The sequence below is a fragment of the Patagioenas fasciata genome, chromosome 9 (assembly GCF_037038585.1).
Source record: "Patagioenas fasciata isolate bPatFas1 chromosome 9, bPatFas1.hap1, whole genome shotgun sequence".
Lineage (NCBI taxonomy): Eukaryota > Metazoa > Chordata > Aves > Columbiformes > Columbidae > Patagioenas > Patagioenas fasciata.
In genome coordinates this window covers 1,646,699-1,671,741 of record NC_092528.1, presented here as the reverse complement: position 1 = coordinate 1,671,741, position 25,043 = coordinate 1,646,699, and the positions used below count along the sequence as shown (strand labels likewise).

The window sequence follows — 25,043 nt, the reverse complement described above, 5'->3', positions numbered from 1 at the left end:
TTGCTGCCTCTCGACATAGGACACTGACCAAAGAAGAAAAGGCAGTGACAAGTTAGGGGAGACTTCTCTGAGCAAAATCAAAGCTATTTCTCATACACCCTCCCCCTCATCTACACCCCCTTGTCCTTTCCCAGACCTTCCTCCAACTCTGTGTCTGAGCCCTGGGTGGTGCTGTCTGGAGGTGCTATGAGGAGCAGGGCCTGTACCCGCTGGCTGTCGAGGAGTCAGCCCTGCTCTGCAGCAGGGGACATGGGAACGGGGGGCAGGGGGCAGTCCTGGGGTTCAGCTTTGTCGGATGGAACCAAAACAAGTCTCATCCTTTCCTAAAAAGCATTTTCTTGGTTGCAGCATCTCTGCATTTCTCTGAGGGGCTTTCAGATAACACACAGATGCTGTAGGACAGGTTTCCATCCTGGATGGAACCTCACTTCTGGAAGGAAACCTCAGCGAAACACACAAGGGTCCTAATGGTGGCATTTGATTCAGGGAGACTCAGCTCATTCCCCAGCCCCACAGGCTGCATTGCCCACACCCCACAGGTAAGAGCAAACCTGGGACAACTGTTCCCATGGACACAGCTGCAGGAAAGGACCCACAAGATCAGGCTGTGACTCTGCAGCTGAAACTGCCATCCCCAGAGAGCCTGACAGCAAGAACAAGATCCCAACAGCAGTGACCCAGAGCAGGGGAGCAAGAAGGACAATGCGGTGAGGGTGGGTGTGAGAGAGGCCAGGGCAGAGGCAGCCGGGCACTCAGACAGCGTCACACTTCCCAGCTGTGCAGCCACCTCCCAGACACCAACATTGCCGGGCAGCTGCTCTCAGCCCCTGTGCTCTGCAGAGGAACTGGAGCTCTGGCTTCACAGGAGCTGCTTCATGCCTTGGAGCCCCCGGACCTGAGGGCAGAGGCTTTGCTGGGTGGGACAGGAGGCAAGGGGGCTGCTCACAGGAGGGATCAGCACTGCAGGGGATCACAGGGTCTTTCCTCTGTTCTCCCTCCCATAACAATTCTGGGTTTAGTTTCCTCTCATTTCAGATCATTTCCCTGCTGCCCGGAGATTCTCCCCCTGGGAGGTGTTTCCCTGTCCATGTCTCTTCCCTGTCAGTGCTCACAGACCCCATCCCACCCTCTCTGCCCTCCCCCTGGCCCTACAGGTCCTGCCTGTTCCCAGGGCACTGCCTGGGGGCATCTTCCTGTTTGCAGGCTGGAAAACAGGACAGGTCAGACTAGGCTGACGGGTCCAGCCAAGGTGATGCAGGTGCTGTGCACAGGCAGAGGGGTGGTGAAGGGATGTTATGAGCCTTCTGGCAGATGTACTGATCACTCACAGTTGCAGTTCAGGAGTCTCAGTGACTTGTTTAAGCAGGAGAGCTCATTTTCATTTTCTCCTTTCCTGCACCCCACACCCCTTGAGAGAGGAAACTGAAAAGACAGGCTCAGGAAAGCTCCTTATCTGTCTGGTAATCCTTGCACTGATCTTGTCCTTGAGGCATCCCCTTGGAAAAATCCTGGGAGTGATCTGGAGCTGTGAGCAACTCTGACCCACACAGCACCCTCTCCACAGCGGAAGCATCTTTTCTGCCCTAATAGGGTTTGATCCTTCCACTCACATCTTCTCCCCTCCTTGTTGTTGGAATCTCCCCAGGCAGGCTGAGCACTGACCCTGGCAGGCGGTAGAGTCCCTGCCCCGGCACAGCCCTGGGGTGCAGGGACCCTGCTCTGCAGGACAGCCCTGGGAACCCCTGGGTGCTCCCCCTGCAGTCACCCTCAGCAGAAGGTGCCATGATGCCCTTTCCCATTGATGATGCCACAGGGAAGCCCTGCTCTGGAGTGTGTTCTTCTCTACAACAGAGATACTGTGAGAGAGACTTGACAGGTGCTGTAAATTGTGGGATGTATCATCTTTAGGGTCTCCCTCCAGGAAATGCAGCTGCATTGTCCTACAGCCAGACACTCACCGTGTAAGGACTGTGAAGATTTGTCTCTCAATGAGCCCTCAGCAACGAACCACCTACATTGCCTTTCCCCTCTCTCTGCCTGGCTCCTCTCCCCTCGGTGCTGCAGGCAGAGCCCTCAGCCCTGCTGCGCTGTGCAGAGGAGCTGCTCCTGGGCAGAGCTGTCTCTCTGCAGCGCTGCCGCTTGCCAGGAGCTCCCTCTGTCCCAGGAGCCCAGCCCAGCTCAGCAGCACAGGAGCATCCCATGATGTCCCTTTCTCTGTCCCCTCTGGGCTCCCTCCACATGCCCCTGGGGCTCCAGGGGCACAACTTCAAAGTTGAAGTAATCAGTGATGTTGATTCTCTCTCCTCTTCAGAGACACTTCTTTACAGCACTGTATATTTAGTTTTTAAAAATAAATCACTGTGAGAATCATATTTTCTTGTCCCATCATTAGACAGGACACCAGGAATCTCACAGCAAAGTATCTAATTCCTCAAAGCTAAAGGAGGAATATCTTCAGTTGAATGACTTTAGGCATTTTATTCTGGTTTTATACTCGTAGGCCTAGAGAGACATTCATCAGTCTTTAGCCATGTCATGTCTCTGCTCTGAAGCAAAGCCTTTGCACACATGGGCTCTTGGACACTTGGTACCAGGTTTCTTGTGGCAGGTCAGAGCTGGGCTGGTGCCACAGCTGGGGTGGTTCAGCCCAGATGTGAGGCAATGGCCTCAGCCAGGGACCTGACTGGGGAGCTGGAGCTGTCAGTGCTGCAGACAGAGCTGTGACACGGGTGGAATGAACTGCCAGGCAGGGTGGCAGAAGTGAGTTCATCTGGTCTGCAAGGACAGCAGCCTCCAAGCACAGAACAGCCCAGATCAGAACTCAGTCCAGACCTGTAAGGCGATTCAAGAACTGTTACTACTGCAGGAACAGTTAAAAGAGAAACAAAGACCCTGTGTGGCCATTGATTAATTTAAGAAGGGAGAGAAGTGATATTCTCAGTGTGTCTTGTCTTCCCTCTTCACTACCAAGGTCTCCCAGTTCTCTGTGACTGGAGGCAGAACAACCAGCAGTGGATGGGGATCAAGTCAAGGGTCACTGGAACTAACACAATCCTTTCCAGTCTATGGGACAGCAGGGGCAGCATCCCAGGAGCTGAGACAGCAGGACGATGTCACAGGGAGGCCACTCTCCACCATCTTGGAAAGCTCGTGGAGACTGGGGGGACTCCCTGACCACCGGCAGCTCTCACACAGTGTGTGCACTTTTCAGAATGGCCAATGGGTGAGCAGGGGAACTAAGGGCTGTGCCCCAGAACATGTCCACTGGGACCCCATTTCTGGGTGTCTGGAAGAGAAGGTGACGGGGTCTAGCCAGGGCAGGTCGTGTCTGTCCATCCTCTTTGCTTTCTGTGAGGAAAGGACAGGGTTGTGGACGTGGGCAGAACATTGATGGTCTGTTACCTGGAAGTCAGCAAGGAATTCAGCATCATCCCCCTCAACATTCTTGTGCCCAAGGCAGTATATTATGGTCTGTGTTAGTGTGTAACAAGAGAGGAAAAAGCAATCTGGATGCTACGGCTTGAAAAGTTGCTATAGACAGTGAGAAACTTTCCATTCCTGAGGACAGTCAAGCACTGGAAGCTGTTTCCCAGGTGTGTGCATCCACTCTACCCCAGAAAGTGACCAAGATGTGTTTGGATCAAGCCCTGAGTAATCTGGTCTGACCCTGCTTTGAGGAGGAGGTTGGTCAAGAAACCTGCTGAGGTCCCATCCAGCCTGAATGTCAATGTCCTTTCATCCCCTTCATGTTTTCAATTTAGAGACAGCTTTCAGGTTCTCCCTGACCACAGGAATAATTCAGAGAAGGTCCAGGGCTGCTTTCCAAGTGCCCCCAAACCGCCCCGACCACAACTTGTACATCCCTTTTCCTTTAACCCCACCCAGGTTCTTCTTTTTTGCTGTCCTCATGCCCACCTTGTTCATCCTTTCAGAGCAGGTTGTTCAAGAGGTGTCAGCATCCATGTACAGAGTCTGCACATCAGCCAGGCAGCAAAGCCACCATTACAGAAATGTTGAAAAGGCACTTGACCAGCTCCTTGAACCCAGGAATCCGAATGCCATGTCTGCTGAGATGCCAACAAACACCCAAGCTGTAAGTGAAGGGTATTTGAGGATATTTTGGGTATCCTGGCTTGTCTGCTGACCCGTGTGGTGCTTCAGGCTGTGAAGATAATCAAAACCAGCCATTTGACTGGGGTAGTTCCATTTTCCACGTGTCACACAGGGCAGATGAAGGGAGCTCAGAACTCCAGACTCTGCTGCACAGCTGGGACTGCAGAGACTGGAGATGCAGGTGACAGTGTGTGTCAGTGCACACCACATAAAGATTCTGGCTTCCTTTGTGCCTTTGTACCAAAGCTCAGCCTGCTCAGATTTTGAAAGGATTGCTCCAAACCCCTGTGACCCAAACCTCTACAACTGTCTCTCCTCAACAGCCTTTTACCCCAGGAAGGGGAAAACTGCCAATGCAGGCACCAAACCAATGCCCAACCTGCCTGGAGAGCCAGGACAGTTGTGCCACACAACAGCAGCCTCTGAGGGAAGCTGGAGGTGATGGAATTGAAATGGTTCCAACCCAAATCATAGAATCATAGAATCATTGAGGCTGGAAAAGACCCTTAAGAACATGGAGTCCAACTGTAAATCAAACAGTGCCAAGATCACCACTAAACCATATCCCTCAGTGCCACATCTCCAATTCTTCTAAATACCTCCAGCAATGGAAGCTCCAGTCCTGAGCTGGCAGGACACCATTGGCTGCAGTTGGCCATAAGATACTGGTCATGACTGTGAGTTCAGCCCTCGCTGGCAGAATGTCTCACACATCACTGAGGAGGGCAGGGGGTTGGGAGATGGGAGCACGTTTCAGTTTCCAGATCCCAGCACAGAGCCCAAACCATCCTGCCTTTGAACTCTGGCATCCCAGTTCCTGAGATGCAAAACTGGTGGCCTTCTGTGGATAATCATGTTAAAAAGCATCAATAATCCTTCAAGTGTTTGTGTAATTTGCCTAGGAATGTCAGTTTTTAAACAAAAAAAAAAGTTTAATATGCTTATATTTAAATATCTGTAAAATAGAACCGTGCATCTGTGGAAGCCCCTCTGGCAATAACAATTAAATAGGTATTGGCACTATAAGGCTTCAAACCTCATCCACAAGCACACATCTAAGTGGTTCAGATGAGGGGTGGTCTGGCAAACGTCACCCTTTGTGTCCCCAGGTGCATGGACACTGCTCATGTGCCTCTGCAGAGAGTGGCAGGAGCTGGATCCCCTTCTCGGGACAGACTCCTTCCAGGAGATACACAGACACAGGGGGAACTCATCAGGTCTTTACGGCATTTTACTCAGCATCAAGTTTGAGATATTGGGTGCTGTCACGTGACTGCCCTTTCTGCACAAATGATCATAAAGAGACAACCATTTAGTAAGACACGGTCATAAAGGAGCTGTTATGGACAAGAAAGCTCATCGTGAACTCTGGAGAGAGCGAGGAAGTTTATAACAAGCACCAGGAAGAACCAAGAAGCTCAAGGCCTCTTCTGAAGAGCGGAAGGCCCTGAGCAGCCGTGATTGGCCATGTGTAGGTGTGGGAGATGGTCAGGGCATGTCAGGGAGAAGCAATGAGATGGCTGATGGCTTCAGCGAACCCTTCCAGCCATGTCTGAGCTCAGAAATGGAAAGCAGTTGATGTCTGCAGGTGGAGGAGGAATGGGAGAAAGATTTTCCTGGGAATATGGAAGGAAGAAAGGCCTCTCTTGGGCTACTCATGTATGGCAGTGACATTTGCATGCTGTGAGCTTGGCTGTGCCTGGGAGATGGGGAATGGCTGCTGCTGGGGTGTTTGTGCTCAGTCATGGCCCATGAGCTGACCCTGCTCTGCTCCTCTCTCACACTGCCCACACTTGGATGGTCCTCAGGAATCATCCATGAGCCTGGTGGATGCATGAACCTCCTGGAGTGATGGGTATGGATCCAAATAGAGGATTCAAGCAAGTTTGGGACTGGGACAGCTCAGGTGATTGGTGACCATTGCCAGGTGTATGAAAGAAGCTGGATGAGTGGTGAGGAACTCACAGGCATTTCCAACTCCACAAAAAACCAGAGCCTTGCAGGTAAAGCAACAGCAGTTCACATAAAACCCACACCCAAAATACAAAACACACTGTCCATAGGCAAAGCCTTGAAAAACATTTGAGAAAGATCTACCAGGTCCCAGGGGTCAGGGCTCAGCCATTCTGGTGATGAACAAACATCAGGAGCTGACATGGCATCAGAGCCACCTCCACATGGCCCTCACCACCTGTAGCCAGTGTCTCCAATTCTTTCCTTCACCAGCCTCCAGATCTATTATATCCAAAATCTTATCCCTACATTCAGACCCTCCCAGCAGTCCTAAAGAGCCAAATCTTTACACATTGGTATGTTGGTTACATAATCATTTTATCACCATGCTTGGTTGTTGAGGAAGGGTCCCAGGCTGAGCCTGGGGCTCCCATCCTACGGATGTGTATTTTAGTATTATAAGGAGCGTATAAGGAGCAAAGTTCAGCTAAAGGACACTTGATGTAACAGTCTTGAGCAGATGTTAAAAGAAGACTCAACTAATTGTGCAGGCTCCAGAGTGTCTGCGCTGCAAGGACAGTGTTCTTTGCAGGTTCTGATTGGGAAATTCGTTCACGGAAACACATCCCAGTGCTGCTTTCTGATGGTTCCTTATGGGATGCTAGTCCCAACATGATGTCACCTCAACAGTCTGTCACACAGGTCTTCATGGAACCACAAGAAATAGCTGATGGTGTTTTTGCTGACTCAAGTTCATGTCAACTCACGTACATGATGTGCATGCTCACATCTCATCTGTACAAGGCAAACATGAACCTCTGATCTACTCATTCAGTGTAATTGCATGGAGGGGCAAAGAACTCTGAGCTGGGGTGAGAGGTCAGTGCTTGAAATGGTGGTTGTGAAGGGTCAGTCGATGGTGATTGACCAGAGGCACCTTCTGAGGGGTGTCCAGTGCACAGGGGCACAGTCCAGACCCTGCTCTGCTGGTCCTGCAGGTCTCTGGCAGGAGGCCTGGCTGTGAGAGGACACTGCTGTGTGCCAGCCCTGCACACACACACTGTTCAGATGTACAATGGAGTTTCATCTGTGGGACACTTTTGTAGGAATAAGCTTGAGAGAAACATTGCAAGAAGATAGAAACCATCATGCACTGCCCAAAGAAGATCACTTTTCCTTGTGGAAGTACTGTTACTGAGGCCAGTTCTGTGATACAAGTGCCCATTGCCTGTCCCTGCCTGTGCTGACAGGAGTGACACAAAGCAGGACGGGGACCAAGCTGCAAGAGCAATCAGGCCTTGCACCAACACAAGGGATGAGAAGGAGAGTGTGGGAGTGGAACCAGAACAGCTCTGGAAGACCAAGCACTGGTGCTCCCTGGCAGTGCTCCCATGCGAGAGCTCTTTTCCCCTCCACCCACCCACAGGAACTATCTCTGCAGCTCTAAAAAGCCCTTGCAGGATAGATATAGTGAAAAACAAGTCACTAAACAACCCTTTATTCTGCTTAGAGACAAGAAGAGCACTGCTGCTCATTTAAAAAGCCAACAGTTATAAAAGAAAAGCCAACATGGAATTAGAAAGGGAATGACAACATTATCACAATAAGAAAACAACCAATAACACCAGACAATCCAGTTGACAGGCTGGGCCTGTAATTAGCTACATTAAAACTCCTATATAGAAGATGATGGCCAGTTTATTGCTTAAAAAAACTCTAGGAAATGAGTTTCCTAAGGGCATCCTTGAGTTCCTGGTTCCTCATGCTGTAGATGAGGGGGTTCACTGCTTCAGGCACCACTGAGTACAGAACAGACACCACCAGATCCAGGGGTGGGGAGGAGACGGAGGGGGGCTTCAGGTAGGCAAACATGCCAGTGCTGAGGAACAGGGAGACCACGGCCAGGTGAGGGAGGCAGGTGGAAAAGGCTTTGTGCCGTCCCTGCTCAGAGGGGATCCTCAGCACGGCCCTGAAGATCTGCACATAGGACACCACAATGAACACAAAACACCCCAATATTACTAATATACAAACCGCAAGAAGCCCAGTTTCCCTGAGGTAGGAGTGAGAGCAGGAGAGCTTGAGGATCTGGGGGATCTCACAGAAAAACTGGTCCAGGGCATTGCCCTTGCACAGTGGCAGTGAAAACGTATTGGCCGTGTGCACCAGGGAATAGAGAAACCCAGTGGCCCAGGCAGCTGCTGCCATGTGGACACAAGCTCTGCTGCCCAGGAGGGTCCCATAGTGCAGGGGTTTGCAGATGGCAACGTAGCGGTCGTAGGACATGATAGTCAGAAGAGAAAATTCTGCTGAAGCTAAAAAGACAAACAGAAAGAGTTGTGTAGCACACCCTGCATAGGAAATGACCCCGGTATCCCACAGAGAGTTGGCCATGGATTTGGGGACAGTGGTGGAGATGGAGCCCAGGTCAAGGAGGGAGAGGTTGAACAGGAAGAAGTACATGGGGGTGTGAAGGTGCTGGTCCCAGGCTATGGTGATGATGATGAGGTCGTTGCCCAGGAGGGCAGCCAGGTAGATGCCCAGGAAGAGCCAGAAGTGCACGAGCTGCAGCTCCCGTGTGTCTGTGAACGCCAGGAGGAGGAACTGGGTGACTGAGCTGCTGTTGGACATTTGCTCTCTGTGAACATGGGGACCTGCCATAGGAGAAAAAGACAGTGACAAATTAGGGGAGACTTCTCTGAGCAAAATAAACATGCTGTTTCTCATTAAAACCTCCTCCCTGAAAGAGGGATATGTCAGTTTATTTTGTTTCTACAAAATGAGAAACATGTTTCATCACAACTTAAAATACAGCTTAGGCACCTGGTTTCCATGAATCATCTCTGGGGCAAGACCCCCAGTGTTGGTGTCAGAACAAGAATGGAACCACACTCCCACGCCAATCCCATACAGCAAGAGCACCAGGGAGAGGTGGAGAAACAGGGAAGGACACTGAAGTGTTCCTGGAAATTAAAGCAATAACAAAAAGGCAGATGGGCATGCTGTGGAACCTTCTCCTTACCCGGCTGTGCTGCTGCCACTCACATAATGACACTGTAGAGCAAGTACTTTCAGAATGTTTTGTGTACCATGTTCCAGGAACCCTTCACCTGGAGGAGCAGCTGCTGAGGTGGAGATTCGTGACATGGACCCCATGGCTTTGGGGCAGAGGCTCTGCTGTGGAGGAGAGGAGACCAGGGGTTGCACTGGGCAACGTCTCTGCACTGCAGGGGATGGCAGGGGGGTCCTGAATCCCGCCTCCCCAGCATTTCTGCTCCATCTCCCTCTCCCTGTCCATGCCTGTGTTGCCTCTAGTTGTGTCTCTGTCCCTGGATCTGCTCCCTGTCAGTGTCACAGACCCCGTCCCACTGCTATATGCTCAGCTCTGTCTTGCTCACACCTCCTGGTACTGCCCAGGGGCAGCTCTGTGTGTGCAGGGGCTCAGGAGCAGCTCAGACAAGTCCTAAGGAGAACTCGAGTCTCTGTGTCTTCTCCAAAGAGAGAAAGAAATCCCCATCTCCCACTGCACACCCAGACAACCAAGAGTGGAAAACTGAAAGCACAGACTCCTTCCCTTGCAGCTTTTGCTGCCTTGATGTTGTTGTTCAGAAGGACCCTTTGCAATGTCTGTAGGGCTGATCTGGAGCTCTGGCAGCCCTGACCCACACAGCACCCTTCAACCCCAGAAGCTCCCTGCCTGCCCTGCCAGGGGTCGCTGCTGCCATGGGATTTCCCTGGGCAGGCTGAGCGCTGACCCAGGCAGGCGGCAGAGTCCCTGCCCTGGCACAGCCCTGGGATGCAGGGACCCTGCTCTGCAGGACAACCCTGGGCACCCCTGGGTGCTCACCCGGCTTCACAGCTGTTCAACATTGCCAGACAAGAGCCCCCTCCTTACAGATCCCATAAGCTGTGCCTGTGCCAGTTTTAGGAGATGCCTCCAGGAGCTACAGCTGCATTGCCCTGCACCCAGAGACTTACCATGGCAAGGGCTGCAAAGGTTTCTCCTCCAGTGAGCTCTCAGTCATCCTCCCAACCCTGACCACCTTTAATCTCTCTCTGCCTTGCTCGTCTCCCTGAGATCCCCAGGCAGAGCCCTGAGCCCTGCTGCGCTGTGCAGAGGAGCTGCTCCTGGGCAGAGCTGTCTCTCTGCAGCGCTGCCGCTTGCCATGAGCTCCCTCTGTCCCAGGAGCCCAGCCCAGCTCAGCAGCACAGGAGCAGCCCGAGGCGCTTTAATGACCCCTCTGGTGGGTTTGGTGCTGAGTCCATGACCTCAGGCCCTGGAGGAAGCTGAAGAAACTTCTCAAAAAGTCAAACTCAGATGCAAACTCCAAAGTTTCTTGTTATGTTAATGGGTCCCACTGAGGGACAAAACTGAGAAACCATCCCCAGGGTTGGTTAGAGAAGAAAACTGGATGAAGTTATGACAGTTCAGGAAAAGCAATGTAAAGGTGGCTCTGATGATGAGTAAACTGCATGTGTTTCATTAACCAAAGGGTCAAGCCTTGACCCGCGGTCCTGGGAAGGCAGATCCTCTCCCTCCCACGTTGCCCAGGGCCCTTCCTGGACAGTGTGATGTGGGGCTGTGCAGGACCAAGGGCAGGACTATGGTCCCACACCTCCCAGGTTCCTGGCTGGGGACAAGGAGGCCATGAGGCCCTTGTGCTGGAAGGACAAGGTGTCTCCTCACAGGGATCAGAGGTGCAGACAACAGCCGTAGCCAAGGGGAGAAGGAGCTGATGTCTGGTGGGGCATTTCAGCCTCTTCACATCCCTTGATCATCTCCACCACAGCCTGTCCTGTGCTGTGGCATCCCCTGCACCTCTTTCCCTGCAGGCTGCAGACATCCCCCCTGCTGCCCCACCTTGCTCTTGTCTGAGCATCTTCCTTCCTTTGCTGAGATCTCTGCATCCTCCCCAGCTGCTCCTTGAAGCACAAAGCCTTGGGCTGATGCAGACTCCCTCTGCTGACCTGCTCCACCACAGCACTGCCCTTCCAGTCACATTCCTTTCTGCTCATCTCCAGCCTGGACCTCCCCAGCTGCACTTTGTGCCATTATTTCTTTCTCATGCTCTTTCCCACTATTTAGAAAACCTCCACCACCTCTGAAACCACCCTTCAAGCACTCTCAGGCTACTCCTGCACTGCTGCAGCCTCCCCAGCGCTGCTGGGCCAAAGCAGCCCAGGTCCCTCAGCATCCCACACCATTGCACAAGGTGCTGAACCTGCCTTGGCAGAGCCCTGCACTCTCCAGTTCCTCCCTGCTTCTCCAAACTGGGAAGCCGCACACTGGCACACCCCCGTGTGTGTGGGGTCACACCAGTGCTGAACCGAATGGGATGAGAACTCCAGGTGTCTGGGTCCCCACGCTCCTCCTCATGCAGCCCCGTGTGCAGCTGCCTTGTTCATGGTGAGCATGCACCACGGGCTGGTGTGGGGACCTTGGAGTGCCCAGGCCCTTCTCCTCAGGGTCACTGCTCAGTATGTCAAGTCCTCGTCTGTCCTGACAGATCGTGTTGTTCTCCTGCCCCAGTACAGAACAGGTCACTTCATCTTGTCAAAATTCAGAGCTTTCTGAATGGGTGAACACCAGATTTTCTCAAGGTCTGGATTGTCCCTTGACTGAAGCTCCATTTGCTCATCTGTTAGTGTTTGCAGTCAGGTGGTTTATCCTAATGAGGTTTTCTCTCTCAAGATAACACCATGAGGAGTTATAGAACATTACAAATATCATCTCATGGAGAAACAGTGGGGGCTTGAGGGTCCAGTACTCATCATGCCAGAAGTCTGGAGTCAAAGTGATAGATCCCCTTCATGTTGGAGAGCAGCAGGAATGCGTGGAGCTCTGCCTGGGGACAGACAATGTCAGCTGAAGGTTGAGGAGTCACCATGAGAGGGCAGAACAACATGGGCAATGTTGTAGTCACTGGACATCAGCTGCAGACTCACTGATGAGAAAGAGGAATTAGATGAGGCCTCCTTCAGACAAATGAAAGAAGCTTGGTGTTGTCAGGGCGGTGTCCTCGTGGCAGACCTGAGATATCCCAATATCTGCAAGGTACCAGCCATCCAGGAGGGGTTGGAGCTCATTGACAACATCTTCCTGACACGGGTGACTGAGGAGTCAGTGAGGTGAGATGCCCTGTGGGACTTCACACTTACAAACCAGAAAGAGTTGGTCAGGATGGAACAGTCAGGGATGGGAAAGTGGAGCTGAGGCTCCTGGGAGATGATCACAAGGCCAAGAGCAGGATTTCAGGAGAGCAAGCTTTGGCCTGCTGAGAGACCTGCTTGGGTCCTATGGGATATGACCTTGGTGTCTGCAGTGCTTTTCTCTCACATCTCCTCCCTCCTCTCTCCCACCTGCTGTTGTGCAGCGTTTTTTTACCCCTTCTCAAATAAAATATCCCAGAGGTGCTGCCAACATCACTGAGTGGCTCAGATGTGGCAAGGCGTGGGTCCATCTTGGAGCAGCTGACATGGGCTCTGTCTGATGTCAGTCTAACACCTGTTGTCTTCTCAGAGAGGTGACAACTGTAGCACATCCACACTCACCCCCATTTCCAAGACTTTACCACGTAAATCCATTAGATGTTACAAACTACTTTATCATGAAGAAGAAATGGAAAAGATCTTCTGTCAGCAGCCTTAGAATGTCTCCAGTCAATAAAAAGGTTCCTATGGGGAGCTGTAGTTGCCTGATATTCACTGGCCAGGCAAAGCTGCAGGTGCCAACAGTTCAAAGGATCTTGGGCCAACTTATTAAAATGCCTGCCTGGTGGGCAACAAGGGTGATGCTCACCTGGATCTGGTACTGACAAAGAAGGAAGAGCTGGTGAGGGATGTGAACATGAGTGTCCACCTTGGCTGTCGTGACCAGGAAGTAGTGGGGTCCTGGGCACCAGAGAGGAGGGAGGAAGGCCAGTAGGCAAAGGCAGCACACAGGAGGTGGAATCAGGGGAAGCTGCAAAGCATGAATTCAGAAACCTTGGCCATGGATGCAGTGATGATTCCAGAACTGCCCTGGACTAGATTCCTAAAGGGGAGGCTGAGGGCAGCAAGTGAGCTGACACTGCTTCCTTACAAAAAAAAAAAAGAATAGACAGGGCGATCATGGGCCTGCTGCTGAATTTCATACGAGTAGAATCAGACAGGACTGAGGTTCTCCATGGCTTCTTTGCCTCCATCTTCACCAGAAAAGTCTCCTGGGACTTGGTTCCTGAAGGCAGGAGTCTGGAGAATATCCAGCAGTGGATGGGGCTCAAGTCAGGGGTGACCTGAGCAAACTCAGACACCACTACAGAACAGGAGATGGGTCACTTGACCAGCTCCCTGAACACAAGTGTCACTGTGCACAGCACCTGAAATTCCCAGGTACAACCACCTCTTGGTCCAGAGGATTGTGATTCCTCTTGAGTTGTCCTGTCCTGTCTCCTGTCTCAAGTGGTGCATCAGGTACTGACTTTACAGACATATTGTTTTGTCCTCATCAGTACATGCTCCAGATCAATGCTCCAGAGGCTTGCAAGAGCATTTTCAATGTTAATGAGCCCTCTGCTGCCATGATCCTGAACTGCAGCTATTGAAACAATGAACAAACCCCTAATGAAGTGAAAGGCAGAAGCAAAACACAAGATTCTGAGGGTGTTTGGGACCCCATGAAGGGCCATCACTGACACAGGTGTGAAGGAAACAACCAGTGCAGGACACAGCTTCCAGTGCTTGACTGTCCTCATGACTGGGAAGTTTCTCACTGTCTATAGCAACTTTTCAAGCCCAAACATCCAGATTGTTTTTTCCTTTCTTGTTACACACTAACACAGACCATAATATACTGCCTTGGGCACAAGAATATTGTGGGGGATGATGCTGAATGCCTTGCTGACTTTCAGGTAACAGACCATCAATGTTCTCCCCACGTCCACAACCCTGTCCTTTCCTCACAGAAAGCAAAGAGAATGGACAAGCACAACCTGCCCTGGGTAAACCCCGTCACCTTCTCTTCCAGACACCCAGAAATGGGGTCCCAGTGGACATGTTCTGGGGCACAGCCCTTAGTTCCCCTGCTCACCCATTGGCCATTTTGAAAAGTGCACACACTGTGTGAGAGCTGCCAGTGGTCAGGGAGTCCCCTCAGTCTCCATGAGCTTTCCAAGATGGTGGAGAGTGGCCTCCCTCTGACATCGTCCTGCTGTCTCAGCTCCTGGGATGCTGCCCCTGCTGTCCCATAGACTGGAAAGGATTGTGTTAGTTCCAGTGAGACCTGACTTGATCCTCATCCACTGCTGGTTGTTCTCCAGATTCCTGTCTCAAGTCACAGAGGCCTGGAATACCTTGCTGAAGAAGATGGAGGACAAGAGACACAGAAATTCTTTCACTTATTAAATTCGTCACTGGGCAGATGGTGTATTTGTTTCTCCTTCAACTGTTCCTGCAGTAGTAACAGCTCATTATGGGCCCTTGAATTGCCTTACAGATCTGCACTGAATTCTGATCTGGGCTGTTCTGTGCTTGGAGGCTGCTGTCCTTGCAGACCAGATGAACTCACTTCTGCCACCCCGCCTGGCAGTTCATTCCACCCGTGTCACAGCTCTGTCTGCAGCACTGACAGCTCCAGCTCCCCAGTCAGGTCCCTGGCTGAGGACATTGCCTCACATCTGGGCTGAACCACCCCAGCTGTGGCACCAGCCCAGCTCTGACCTGCCACAAGAAACCTGGTACCAAGTGTCCAAGAGCCCATGTGTGCAAAGGCTTTGCTTCAGAGCACAGACATGAGATGGTCAAAGACTGATGAATGTCTCTCTAGACCTGGAAGTATAAAACCAGAACAAAATGCGTACATTCCTTCAACTGAAGATATTCCTCCCTCAGCTTGGAGAAATCAAATAATTTACTGTAACATTCCTGGTGTCCTGCCTAATGATGGGAAAATAAAAGATGATTCTCATACCAATTTATTGTTTAATACAAAGAACACAATGCTGGAAAGAAGTGTTGCTGCAGAGGAGAGAGAATCAACATCACTTATTACTTGAGGTTGTTTCAAAGGATGTGTCCCTGGAGACCCAGGGACACCTGGAGGGAGCCCAGAGGGGACAGAGGAAGGGACATCATGGGCTGCTCTCGTGTTGCTGAGCTGGGCTGGGCTCCTGGTTCAGAGGGAGCTCATGGCCAGCGGCAGCGCTGCAGAGAGACAGCTCTGCCCAGGAGCAGCTCCTCTGCACACGCAGCAGGGCTGAGGGCTCTGCCTGCAGCACCGAGGGGAGAGGAACCAGGCAGAGAGAGGGAAATGCAGTCTGGGGTGGGAGGATGCTGAGAGATCACTGGAAATGAAATCTTCTAGGATATTAAGCATGTGGTTGCAGAGCATTGTATCTGTAAATCTTGGCAGGATCTCAGAAAGCTGTCACATTGCAGAGCCTACGAGAGATGTAAGTACAGCTCTCAGAGATTCTCTGATGCAGAGGAGAGGATGAGCTGCAGAGCAGGGGTTGACTTCTGCACTGCCAGAGTGACAAGACGTGAATGCTGCGTTCTCCCAAGGGTGGCTGTGGGGTGTAGATGTAAATGTGCAGGCAGGGGTGCCCAGGGCTGTCCTGCAGAGCAGGGTCCCTGCACCCCAGGGCTGTGCCAGGGCAGGGACTCTGCCGCCTGCCAGGGTCAGCGCTCAGCCTGCCCAGGGAGATCCCAACAACACTGAGAGGAGACGCTGTGAGGGGAAGGAGCGACCCCCAGCAGGGCAGGGCAGGGTCCTTCTGCTGCTGGGTTCTCTGTGGGTCAGGGCTGCTCACAACTCCAGCTCACTGCAGAGTGCTTCCAATTGGAGGTTTCAAAGAGAAGATCTATGCAGGTATTACTGTAAAGATAATGCTGCTGTAGAGAGAATTCAGAAACCTCTGTATGATCCCCTGCAGTGCAGATTTATCCTCTGAGCGGCCTCCTTGGCTCCTCTCCCACCCAGCAAAGCCTCTGCCCTCAGGGCCGGGGGCTCCAAGGCATGAAGCAGCTCCTGTGCAGCCAGAGCTCCAGTTCCTCTGCAGAGCACAGGGGCTGAGAGCAGCTGCCCAGCAATGTTGGTGTCTGGGAGGTGGCTGCACAGCTGGGGAAGGGTGGCGCTGTCTGAGTGCCCGGCTGCCTCTGCCCTGGCCTCTCTCACACCCACCCTCAGCGCATTGTCCTTCTTGCTCCCCTGCTCTGGGTCACTGCTGTTGGGATCTTGTTCTTGCCGTCAGGCTCTCTGGGGATGGCAGTTTCAGCTGCAGAGTCACAGCCTGATCTTGTGGGTCCTTTCTTCCAGCTGTGTCCATGGGAACATGTGTCCCAGCTTTGCTCTGACCTGTGGGGTGTGGGCAATGCAGTCTGGGGCAGGGTAATGAGCTGAGTCTCCCTGAATCAAATCACATTATTAGGACATTTTGCTATGTCTTTGAGTTTTCCTTCTAAGCTGTAAGCTCCACATCAGGATGCAAACGTGTGCTATAGCACCTTAGTGTTATCTGAGAAACACATAGAGGTTACATCATTGAAAATGCTGTTTGGTTTGAGAAATGAGCCATGTCTGTCTTGGGCTAAATGTGGGGTGCTGAGATCTTAGGAAAGGGTGAGATGTCATGGCTCCATATGGCAATGCTGAACCCCAGGACTGTCCCCTGCCCCCCATTACCATGACCCCCTGCTGCAGAACAGGGCTGACTCCTCGGCAGCCAGCGGGCACAGGCCCTGCTCCTCACGGCACCTCCAGCCAGCACCAGCCATGGCTCAGCCATGGAACTGGAGAAAGGTCTGGAAAAGGACAAGGGGTGTGGAACCAGGGAGGGTGTGTGAGAAATGGCTTTGATTTTGGTCAGAGAAATCTCCCCTAAATCCTCACTGTCTTTTCCTCCTTGCACAGGTCCTCATGCCCACAGGCAGCAAATGTCCAACAGCAGCTCCATCACCCAGTTCCTCCTCCTGCCGTTCGCAGACACACGGGAGCTGCAGCTCTTACACTTCTGGTTCTTCCTGGGCATCTACCTGGCTGCCCTCCTGGGCAACTGCCTCATCATCACCACCATAGCCTGGGACGAGCACCTCCACACCCCCATGTACTTCTTCCTGCTCAACCTCGCCCTCCTGGACCTGGGCTGCATCACCACCACTGTCCCCAAGTCCATGGCCAACTCTCTGTGGGATACCAGGGTCATTTCCTATGCAGGATGTGCTGCACAACTCTTCCTGTTTTTCTTTTTAGCTTCAGCAGAATTTTACCTTCTCACCATCATGTCCTATGACCGCTACATTGCCATCTGCAAACCCCTGCACTACGGGACCCTCCTGGGCAGCAGAGCTTGTGTCCACATGGCAGCAGCTGCCTGGGCCACTGGGTTTGTCAATGCTCTGCTGAACACGGCCAATACATTTTCACTGCCACTGTGCAAGGGCAATGCCCTGGGCCAGTTCTTCTGTGAAATCCCCCAGATCCTCAAGCTCTCCTGCTCACACTCCTACCTCAGGGAACTTGGGATTCTTGTGGTTAGTGTCTGGTTAGGATTTGGGTGTTTTGTGTTCATCGTGGTGTCCTATGTACAGATCTTCAGGGCCGTGCTGAGGATCCCCTCTGAGCAGGGACGCCACAAAGCCTTTTCCACCTGCCTCCCTCACCTGGTCGTGGTCTCCCTGTACGTCAGCACTGGCATGTTTGCCCACCTGAAGCCCCCGTCCATCTCCTCCCCATCCCTGGATCTGGTGGTGTCTGTTCTGTACTCGGTGGTGCCTCCGGCAGTGAACCCCCTCATCTAAAGCATGAGGAACCAGGAGCTCAAGGATGCCGTGTGGAAACTGACAACTGGATTTCTTCTGAATCTATAAACTGTCTGTCTTCTACATAAGAAGACATTCTCATTGCAGGTTCATCCTGTGTGCAGTATTTTTTGTCTCTACTTGTGAGTTTGGTTTTTTTTTATGATAATATTTTTATTCCCTTTGTAATTCACTGCCTGCTTTTCTTTTCTCAGTGAGTGTCTGTGTCAATGTGGAATCGTGTTCTCTGTGTTTAAGCAAAATAAAGGATCCTTCACCAATAATTTTCACTGACATTCTTTCTCCAAGACCTTTCTGGAGCTGCAGTGATAGTTCCCATGCGCATGGGTGGAAGGGAAAAGAGTCCAGCATGGCAGCCCTGCCAGGGAGCACCAGTGCTTGGTCTTCCAGAGATGTTCTGGTTCCACTCTCACACTCTCCTGCTCATCACTTGTGTTCGTGCAAGGCCTGAGTGCTCTGGCAGCTTGGTCACCGTCCTGCTGTGTGTCAGTGTTGTGAGCGCAGGCAGGGACAGCCAATGGGCACTGCTGTGACAGAGCTGGCCTCTGTAACAGTACTTCTATAAAGAAAAGTGATCTCCTATGGGCAGGGCCTGAAAGTTCTTCTCCCTAGGTTCTTCTCCCAAGAACATGCCCAAGAAAGTTACCCACAGATGAAACACCATTGTTCAGCTGATCAGTGTGTGTGTGCAGGGCTGGCACACAGCAGTGTCCTCTCACAGCCGGGCCTCCTGCCAGAGACCTGCAGGACCAGCAGAGCAGGGGCTGGGCTGTGCCCTGTGCACTGGTCACCCCATCAAATCTGCCCTAATCATCATGGACTAATCACTCTAGCCCAGATCTGTCACCCCAGTTCAGAGAGGTACTTTGTCCCTACGGTACATACAGGCTGGGGGACGAGATGCTGGAGAGCAGCTCTGCAGAGAGGGATCTGGGAGTTCTGGTCGACAGGAAATTGAACAAGAGCTACCAGTGTCCTTGGAACCAAGAGGGAACCATGTCCTGGTGCATCCAGCACAGCACAGCCAGCCGGGCAGGGCAGCCGGGCAGGGGGGGGTGGATTGTCCCGCTCTGCTCTGCGCTGGGCTGACCTCAGGATATAAAGCTACTGGAGAGTGTCCAGAAGAGGCTGCAAATTTGGTGAAGGGTTTGGTGGGGAAGCCGTATGAGGAGTGGCTGAAGTCTCTGGGTTTGCTTAGCTGGAGCAGAGGAGACTGAGGGCAGAGCTCATGGGGCTGCAGGTTCCTCAGCAGGGGAGCAGGAGGGGCAGGGCTGAGCTCTTCTCTCTATGACAGTGAGAGAAACCAAGGGAATGGCAGAAGATGTGCCACGTCTTCCTGCACCAATCTCTAGGCACTTGAAGGACAAGGAAAGGATTGCTGAACAGAAATGAGTGGAAAATCCAATGAGTCCCAAGAAATGCTCTGTACCCATTCCAGAGCTTTAGATCCCTGGGAAAGAGCTCAGTGACAGTGCAGCCCATCCAGCTGCATCTGTGTCCCTCACTGAGCAGCACAACCAGTCTGCAGTCACTCCATGGTTCTGCAACCAACCTGTTCTGCAGAGCATCACTGCCAGTTTGGGGCCCTGTGGGGAGCACAGGGAAGGGGCCAGGAGCACCAGAGCAGATCAGAGGAGGGATGGGGGAGGTCAGACAGGAGCTGACCTGGGCTGGAAATGGCCTTGGAGAGAAAAATGCTGGTGTTCAGCTGCCCCAAGAATATACCCAGAGCTTAGGGTGCAGGGCCAGAAGTCCTTGCTGTCCTGGTGCTTCACCAGGCCTGGGAAGTAGCTGGAGAAGGATTGGTGTCCCCCACTTGCCATCTCTTAGTGCATCATCCCTCGTGAAGGGTGGCATGGAAAGCAAGTCTGGGACCCTGTGTCAGGTCTTGCACTGAAGAAAGTATTCACCCAGAAGCCACATCATTTTGCTCTGGTACTTCAGTCCTGGTGCTCATCACATGTCCTGAAGACAAACTTATGCACCCCTCTTGTCAACCTTACCCCAAAAGTCACGCCTAGACAAGGCTCCTGAGCTGGGTCTGAGCTGGAGAACTGGGGTCCAGCTGTGACCAGAGGAAGGACAAGGCCTGTCCTGGGTCCTCTAAAGGGCTGGCAGCCTCTGTGATCTCCACCAGAAAAGGAGCCATTCAGGAAACCGTAGACCATCCCCATGCCCTTTGGAGGCCCTTAGTAAGAGTTCCTCTCTCCAAATATCCAGCCCAACTTGTTACTGCATGAACAACCTGGAGAAACTGCCCCAGGACCCTCATTCCAGACTCCACCTCCTCCACCCCATACAGGCAGTGCTCTTCCCATTATCACTGTGATGGTTCCAGGGGACCCAAGAGGGGAGGAGATGTTGGGTAGGGATATGGTGTCCTTCAGTACTCCTCATGGTACCTTCTGCTGGGCTTTGTGCCACTGGTCACCACCCTCTGAGCCTGGATGTTCAGCCAGTTCTCAGTGGTGCTAAACAGGAATATGCCCATGAGCACATTGGGCTGCACTGGGAGGAGCGTGGCCACCCAGTCAAGGGCAGTTATTGCCCATCTTGACTCAGCACTGGTGTGGTCACATCTGGAGCGGTGTGTCCCAGTGTGAGGTTCCCCATTCTGGAGGAAAGGGGAGGAGCTGCCATGTGGCCAGAGAAAGTCTGGGTCACATGTGGAGATGTTGAGAGACGCAAACTTCTTCAGCCTGGTGAAGGGGAGGCTGAGGAAATGTGCTGTTTTTACTGAAATTAAGTTAATTTTCTTCATGCATTTTGAACCTCTCTCCTTCATAGCCAGTAGAGTCTTATGTTTAGATTTACTATCATAACAATGAGATAACGCTGATTCTTCCCTGGATTACAGTTAATGTTTTCTTTTAGCAGCTTTACAGTGTTTGCCACTTGCTCTGAAAGGAATGTCAGAACTCACTGATATCTTGGCTGTTGTCAGGGAAACCAAGGACTTGTTTGGCCATCTGGCTGCAGGTGCAGATTGGCAGGAGGGGATACAGACAGGACAGCACCTGGATTGACATGCAGGCTGATCAATGAAATATTCCCTATGATTAGCGCCATGCTCAGTCTAAAGCTGGATCTGGCTTTTAGGGCTTGTTACATCCGTTACTCCGGGTTTTCCAGCTGGTTTGGTTGTTCCATTCACAAGTTTCATTCTGTCAGGAGTTCGATGTCAGTTCGGCCTTTTGCGGTTCTACCATTCTGCAGTTGGCCTTTGGGTCTTTCTGCCTGTTGCCCTTTTGCTCTCTCTTGCTGGGATGGGCTGCTCAGGAACAAGGTGCTCCCTTCTGCAGGACTGGCTGTTCCGTGTGACTGGAGTTACATGGGGGATAGCACTGAGTATATTTTCTTAATTTAATTAATCTGTTTCTATTTAATTTACCTGGACTATTGTCAGGGAAACCAAGGACTTCTTTGGAGTGCAGCTGCAGGTGCAAATTGGTAGGAGGGGGCATTGACAGGACAGCACCTTGATTAACATCCAGGTCAATCAATGAGCTATTCTCTACCACTAGCGTCATGCTCAGTATAAAGCTGGAGATGCCTTTTCCAGCCAGTTAGTTTTGCTTTTCAGACTACTTTAGTTGGCTCTGTTTGGAAGTTCCATCCTATTGGGAGTTCAGTGTTAGTTCAGTTTTATGGTGTTTTGCTGATTTTCAGTTGGCCCTTGGGCCTCTCTGTCGTTTGCACTTTTACTTTCTCTTACCTGGATCAGCTGTTCAGGACCAGGGTGCTCTCTTCTTTTGGGCTGTCAGTTTAGCACAAACGGAGTTATGTGGGAGATTGTACTGAGTATCATATGTTCTACTTTATGTATGTTTTAGTACGTATATTTTAGATTATTATTATTATTAGTGTATTATTTTTATTGTCTTATTATTATTTTTTTTCTAAACCCACATGTTTCTCCCTTTCCTTTCAGTTCTCTCCCTTATCCCACTTGGGGACTGGGAGCAGGATGTGAGCAGTTCTCATGGTCTTAGTTGGTGGTTGTAGTGAAATCACGACAAGAAAGGGCACTAGTAGCTTCAGAAAACTTGAAATCACTTTCCAAGATGATGGCAATTTCTTTCTTTTTTTTTTTTTTGGTAGAGGAAAACCACATGAGAAAGGAAAACCATCAGAAACTGCAGCTCTGGAGGTCCAGAGTGGAGCTCAGGATACAGAAATGTCATTCTGAGCACAGTGCTGTTCAGAAGGACCCCGGATCAGCCATGACTTTGTGTTCCAAGGAACAGCTCGTGAGGATGGAGAGACAGCAGCACAGGTGGGGACACACTGGGGTGAGAACAAGGTGGGGAAGCGCATGGGGTGTCTGCAGCCTGTGTGGAAACAGCCACAGGCCTGGAGCAGTGTAGGATGGACTGTGGTGGACATGGTCAAGGGTGCTGGCAAGGCTGGATGTCCCTGCAAGAGCCAAGGTCTTTGTCCCCTTGGCTATGCCTGATGTTCCTGCCACCGAGGTCTAAGAGGAGACACATGGTTGTCATGGCCATGGCACCCATTGCCTCCTTGCACCCCCAGGGAGTGTCACACCATTGTCCTGCACTGGGCATCGCACTCCCCACATCCCCAGGAGGAGCCCTGAGCCACAGGTGAGGGACAGGATCTCCCTTCCTAGGGGCAGGGGCTCAAGGCTTGGCCATTGTCCTTCATCAAACAAACCAAGGGGTTTCTCAGCATCAGAGCTGCTGCACTTTGCCTTTGCCTGATGCAATCACAGCCTCCAATTATCTGCTCTAACGAGTCCCCGGGGAGGCTTTGTCAGTAACAGCCCTCAGTGGGGACCATTAATGCTTCAAGGTACTTTGGAGTTTGCTTCTGACTAGGACTTCTTGAGCAGATTCTTCAGTCTGTGCTTGGTATCTGAGGTTCATGGACTCAGCACCAAATACGCCATGGGGCTCATTAAAACACAGAAAGACCTAACGAGCGATGTTTCTTTCTCTAATTTTCTTCAAATCTTCCAGACTTGTAGAAGTAACTGGAGAGGTTTCAATGGGACATTGCTGATGAAGATTTCAAAGAAGATCTCATAAAGGAGGGTTTTTTCTTTCAAGGCTGTTTTCTGTCATTTTTCAGTGTATAAAGGAAGTGACAGCAGCATTCTACACTGGACATTGATCCAGAGGGTCTCCCGAAGACATCTGGACAGGCAGGAGAACAGTCCCTTGGGGCTGGACACTGTATGGACAACCTCGCTCCTCACCCCCCACCCCCAGTCTGCCGGTTCCCTCATTGGCCACCAGAGACTGCATCACTTTTCCTCACATCAGACTTCTCCACTGAGCTCTGCAGGAGATGCTGCAGCTCCTGTGCACCAGCTCCACCTGCTCTCCTGTGCAAACACTGCACAGTTTAATAAACAGTAAAACACTTTCCTCAGCTGTGTGTGTAAGCTGGATCTGATGAGGTCCACCATCCACAAGGGACATCCACACAAGAACTGGTCTAGACAGAGAGACAGGAAAGGATAGCAACAAACACAATGAACGTGTTGACTGCCATGTTAATTAGAGCTCTGAAGAAGGGGGCAAGTTTGTAACTCCCTGAAGCTCAAAGCAGGAACCAGACAGTTGAGAGGAACTGAATGACCAAAGAGCAAGTGGAGGAGAAACCTGAGAGCACTGGGAAGGGCAAATGTCCAGACCGTCTGCCGGAAAGTTGTCCTTTGACAGGGACATTGAATCAGGAGAGGTGGGAACTCCTGAATGACGAGGGAGATGAAAAAATAGAGTGTTGGTAATAGAAGTACAGGGGAAGACCGATATTTCTTCTTCTACCCTTAGTACACTTCCCCATAATTCACTTTTTGGTCTTTAATTTTTTTAATTAATACGTTTAAAAGAACAAACCACACTCAAACCCACACAAAGAAACAAACAAACAAAAACCCAAACAAACAAATAAAAAAATAACTAAACAAAAATCTCCAATCAAACAAACAAAGAAAAAAAACCAGGAGAAACAAATACCCCACAAAACCAAAGCAAAAACAAACAAACAATCAAACCCAACAAAACAACAACCAAAACCAAAACCAAAACAGCAGGAACAACAACAACAAAACAAAGCAGAAACAAAACAACAACGCAAAGGTGCACCTTTTCAAGCAGACATCAGTCATCAGCTGTCTCATCATTAACAGCCAGTGCCAGTTTAGGGGCCCCAGTGTACCTGAGGTGCTGGCCTGGGATTGGCATCTATCACACAGGACCTGGGGAGACCAGAGCACCTTGCAATGCAGGTGGAGCCTGGGCAGGGCTTCCCAGGGCATCTACACTGGCACCAGGTGTTTGTGTCTCTGGAGCTAAAGACGTTTGTGTCCTAAATCCATGCCCAGTTCTGGAAAACTCTTTCCTTTTCAAAGAAAAGAAACCCCCCCCTAATGAAAAATAAGGAAAAGTATGTTGACACCTTCCTTTGCTTTGGATCTTTGTCTTCAGTTCTTCTTCTTTTAATTTTCATCGACATTAACTGACATCTGATGGGCCTACAATCATTAAGCCAAGATCATTTTGTGTCTTGCATAGCGCCCCATGCCCTCTAAACCTTCCCTGCCCAGGACTCCTCACACTTTGCCCAGAGCGAGTCGCACTGAGGTGTTGGCTGGTTCACTGGCTGAGATGTTGGTTTAGATGGTCACCTACAGCACAGGTGGATCCTGCCCCATCATCGTCTGCTCTGCTCCAGTTAGAAACTGAGCCCAACATCACAATGGGATCATAAGAGAACTGAGGTTGAAGGGACCTCAGGAGTCTGCAGTCCAACCTGTCACCAACGGGGTCAGACCAAGGTGTTCAAGCCTTGATTCAATCTGAGTTTTAGCAGGACTAGAGGAGTGATCATCCCTTTGTACTCGGCACTGGTGAGGCTGCACCTTGAATCCTGGGGTCAGTTTTAGGCCCCTCATGACAAGGAAGACATTGAGGTGCTGGAGAGAGTTTAGGGGAGGGCGACAAGGGTGGTGAAGGGTCTGGAGCACCAGTGTTATGAGGAGCGGTTGAGGGAGCTGGGGCTGTTCAGTCTTGAGAAAAGGAGGCTGAGGGGAGACCTTGTCACTGTGTACAACTGCCTGAAAGGAGGTTTTATCATGGTGGGTGTTCGTTTCCTCTCCCAAATAACAAGTGATAGGACAAGAGGAAATGGCCTCAAGTTGCACACAGGGAGGT

The 25,043-nt window shown here is 51.3% G+C and overlaps 2 protein-coding genes across 2 annotated transcripts; one reads left to right on the top strand and one right to left on the bottom strand.

Moving 5' to 3' along the window:
• Nucleotides 1-7,782: 7,782 nt before the first annotated feature.
• Nucleotides 7,783-8,697, bottom strand: LOC136105297 (olfactory receptor 14J1-like). The gene has a single exon (XM_065844996.2). The coding sequence runs from the start codon at nt 8,695-8,697 to the stop codon at nt 7,783-7,785; it is 915 nt and encodes a 304-aa protein (XP_065701068.2).
• An 8,130-nt stretch (nt 8,698-16,827) lies between these two features.
• LOC139828672 (olfactory receptor 14A16-like) lies at nt 16,828-17,841 on the top strand. The gene is made up of 2 exons (XM_071812815.1): nt 16,828-16,843; nt 17,294-17,841. Exons 1-2 carry the CDS (start codon nt 16,828-16,830, stop codon nt 17,839-17,841), a joined length of 564 nt encoding a protein of 187 aa, XP_071668916.1.
• Nucleotides 17,842-25,043: the final 7,202 nt, after the last annotated feature.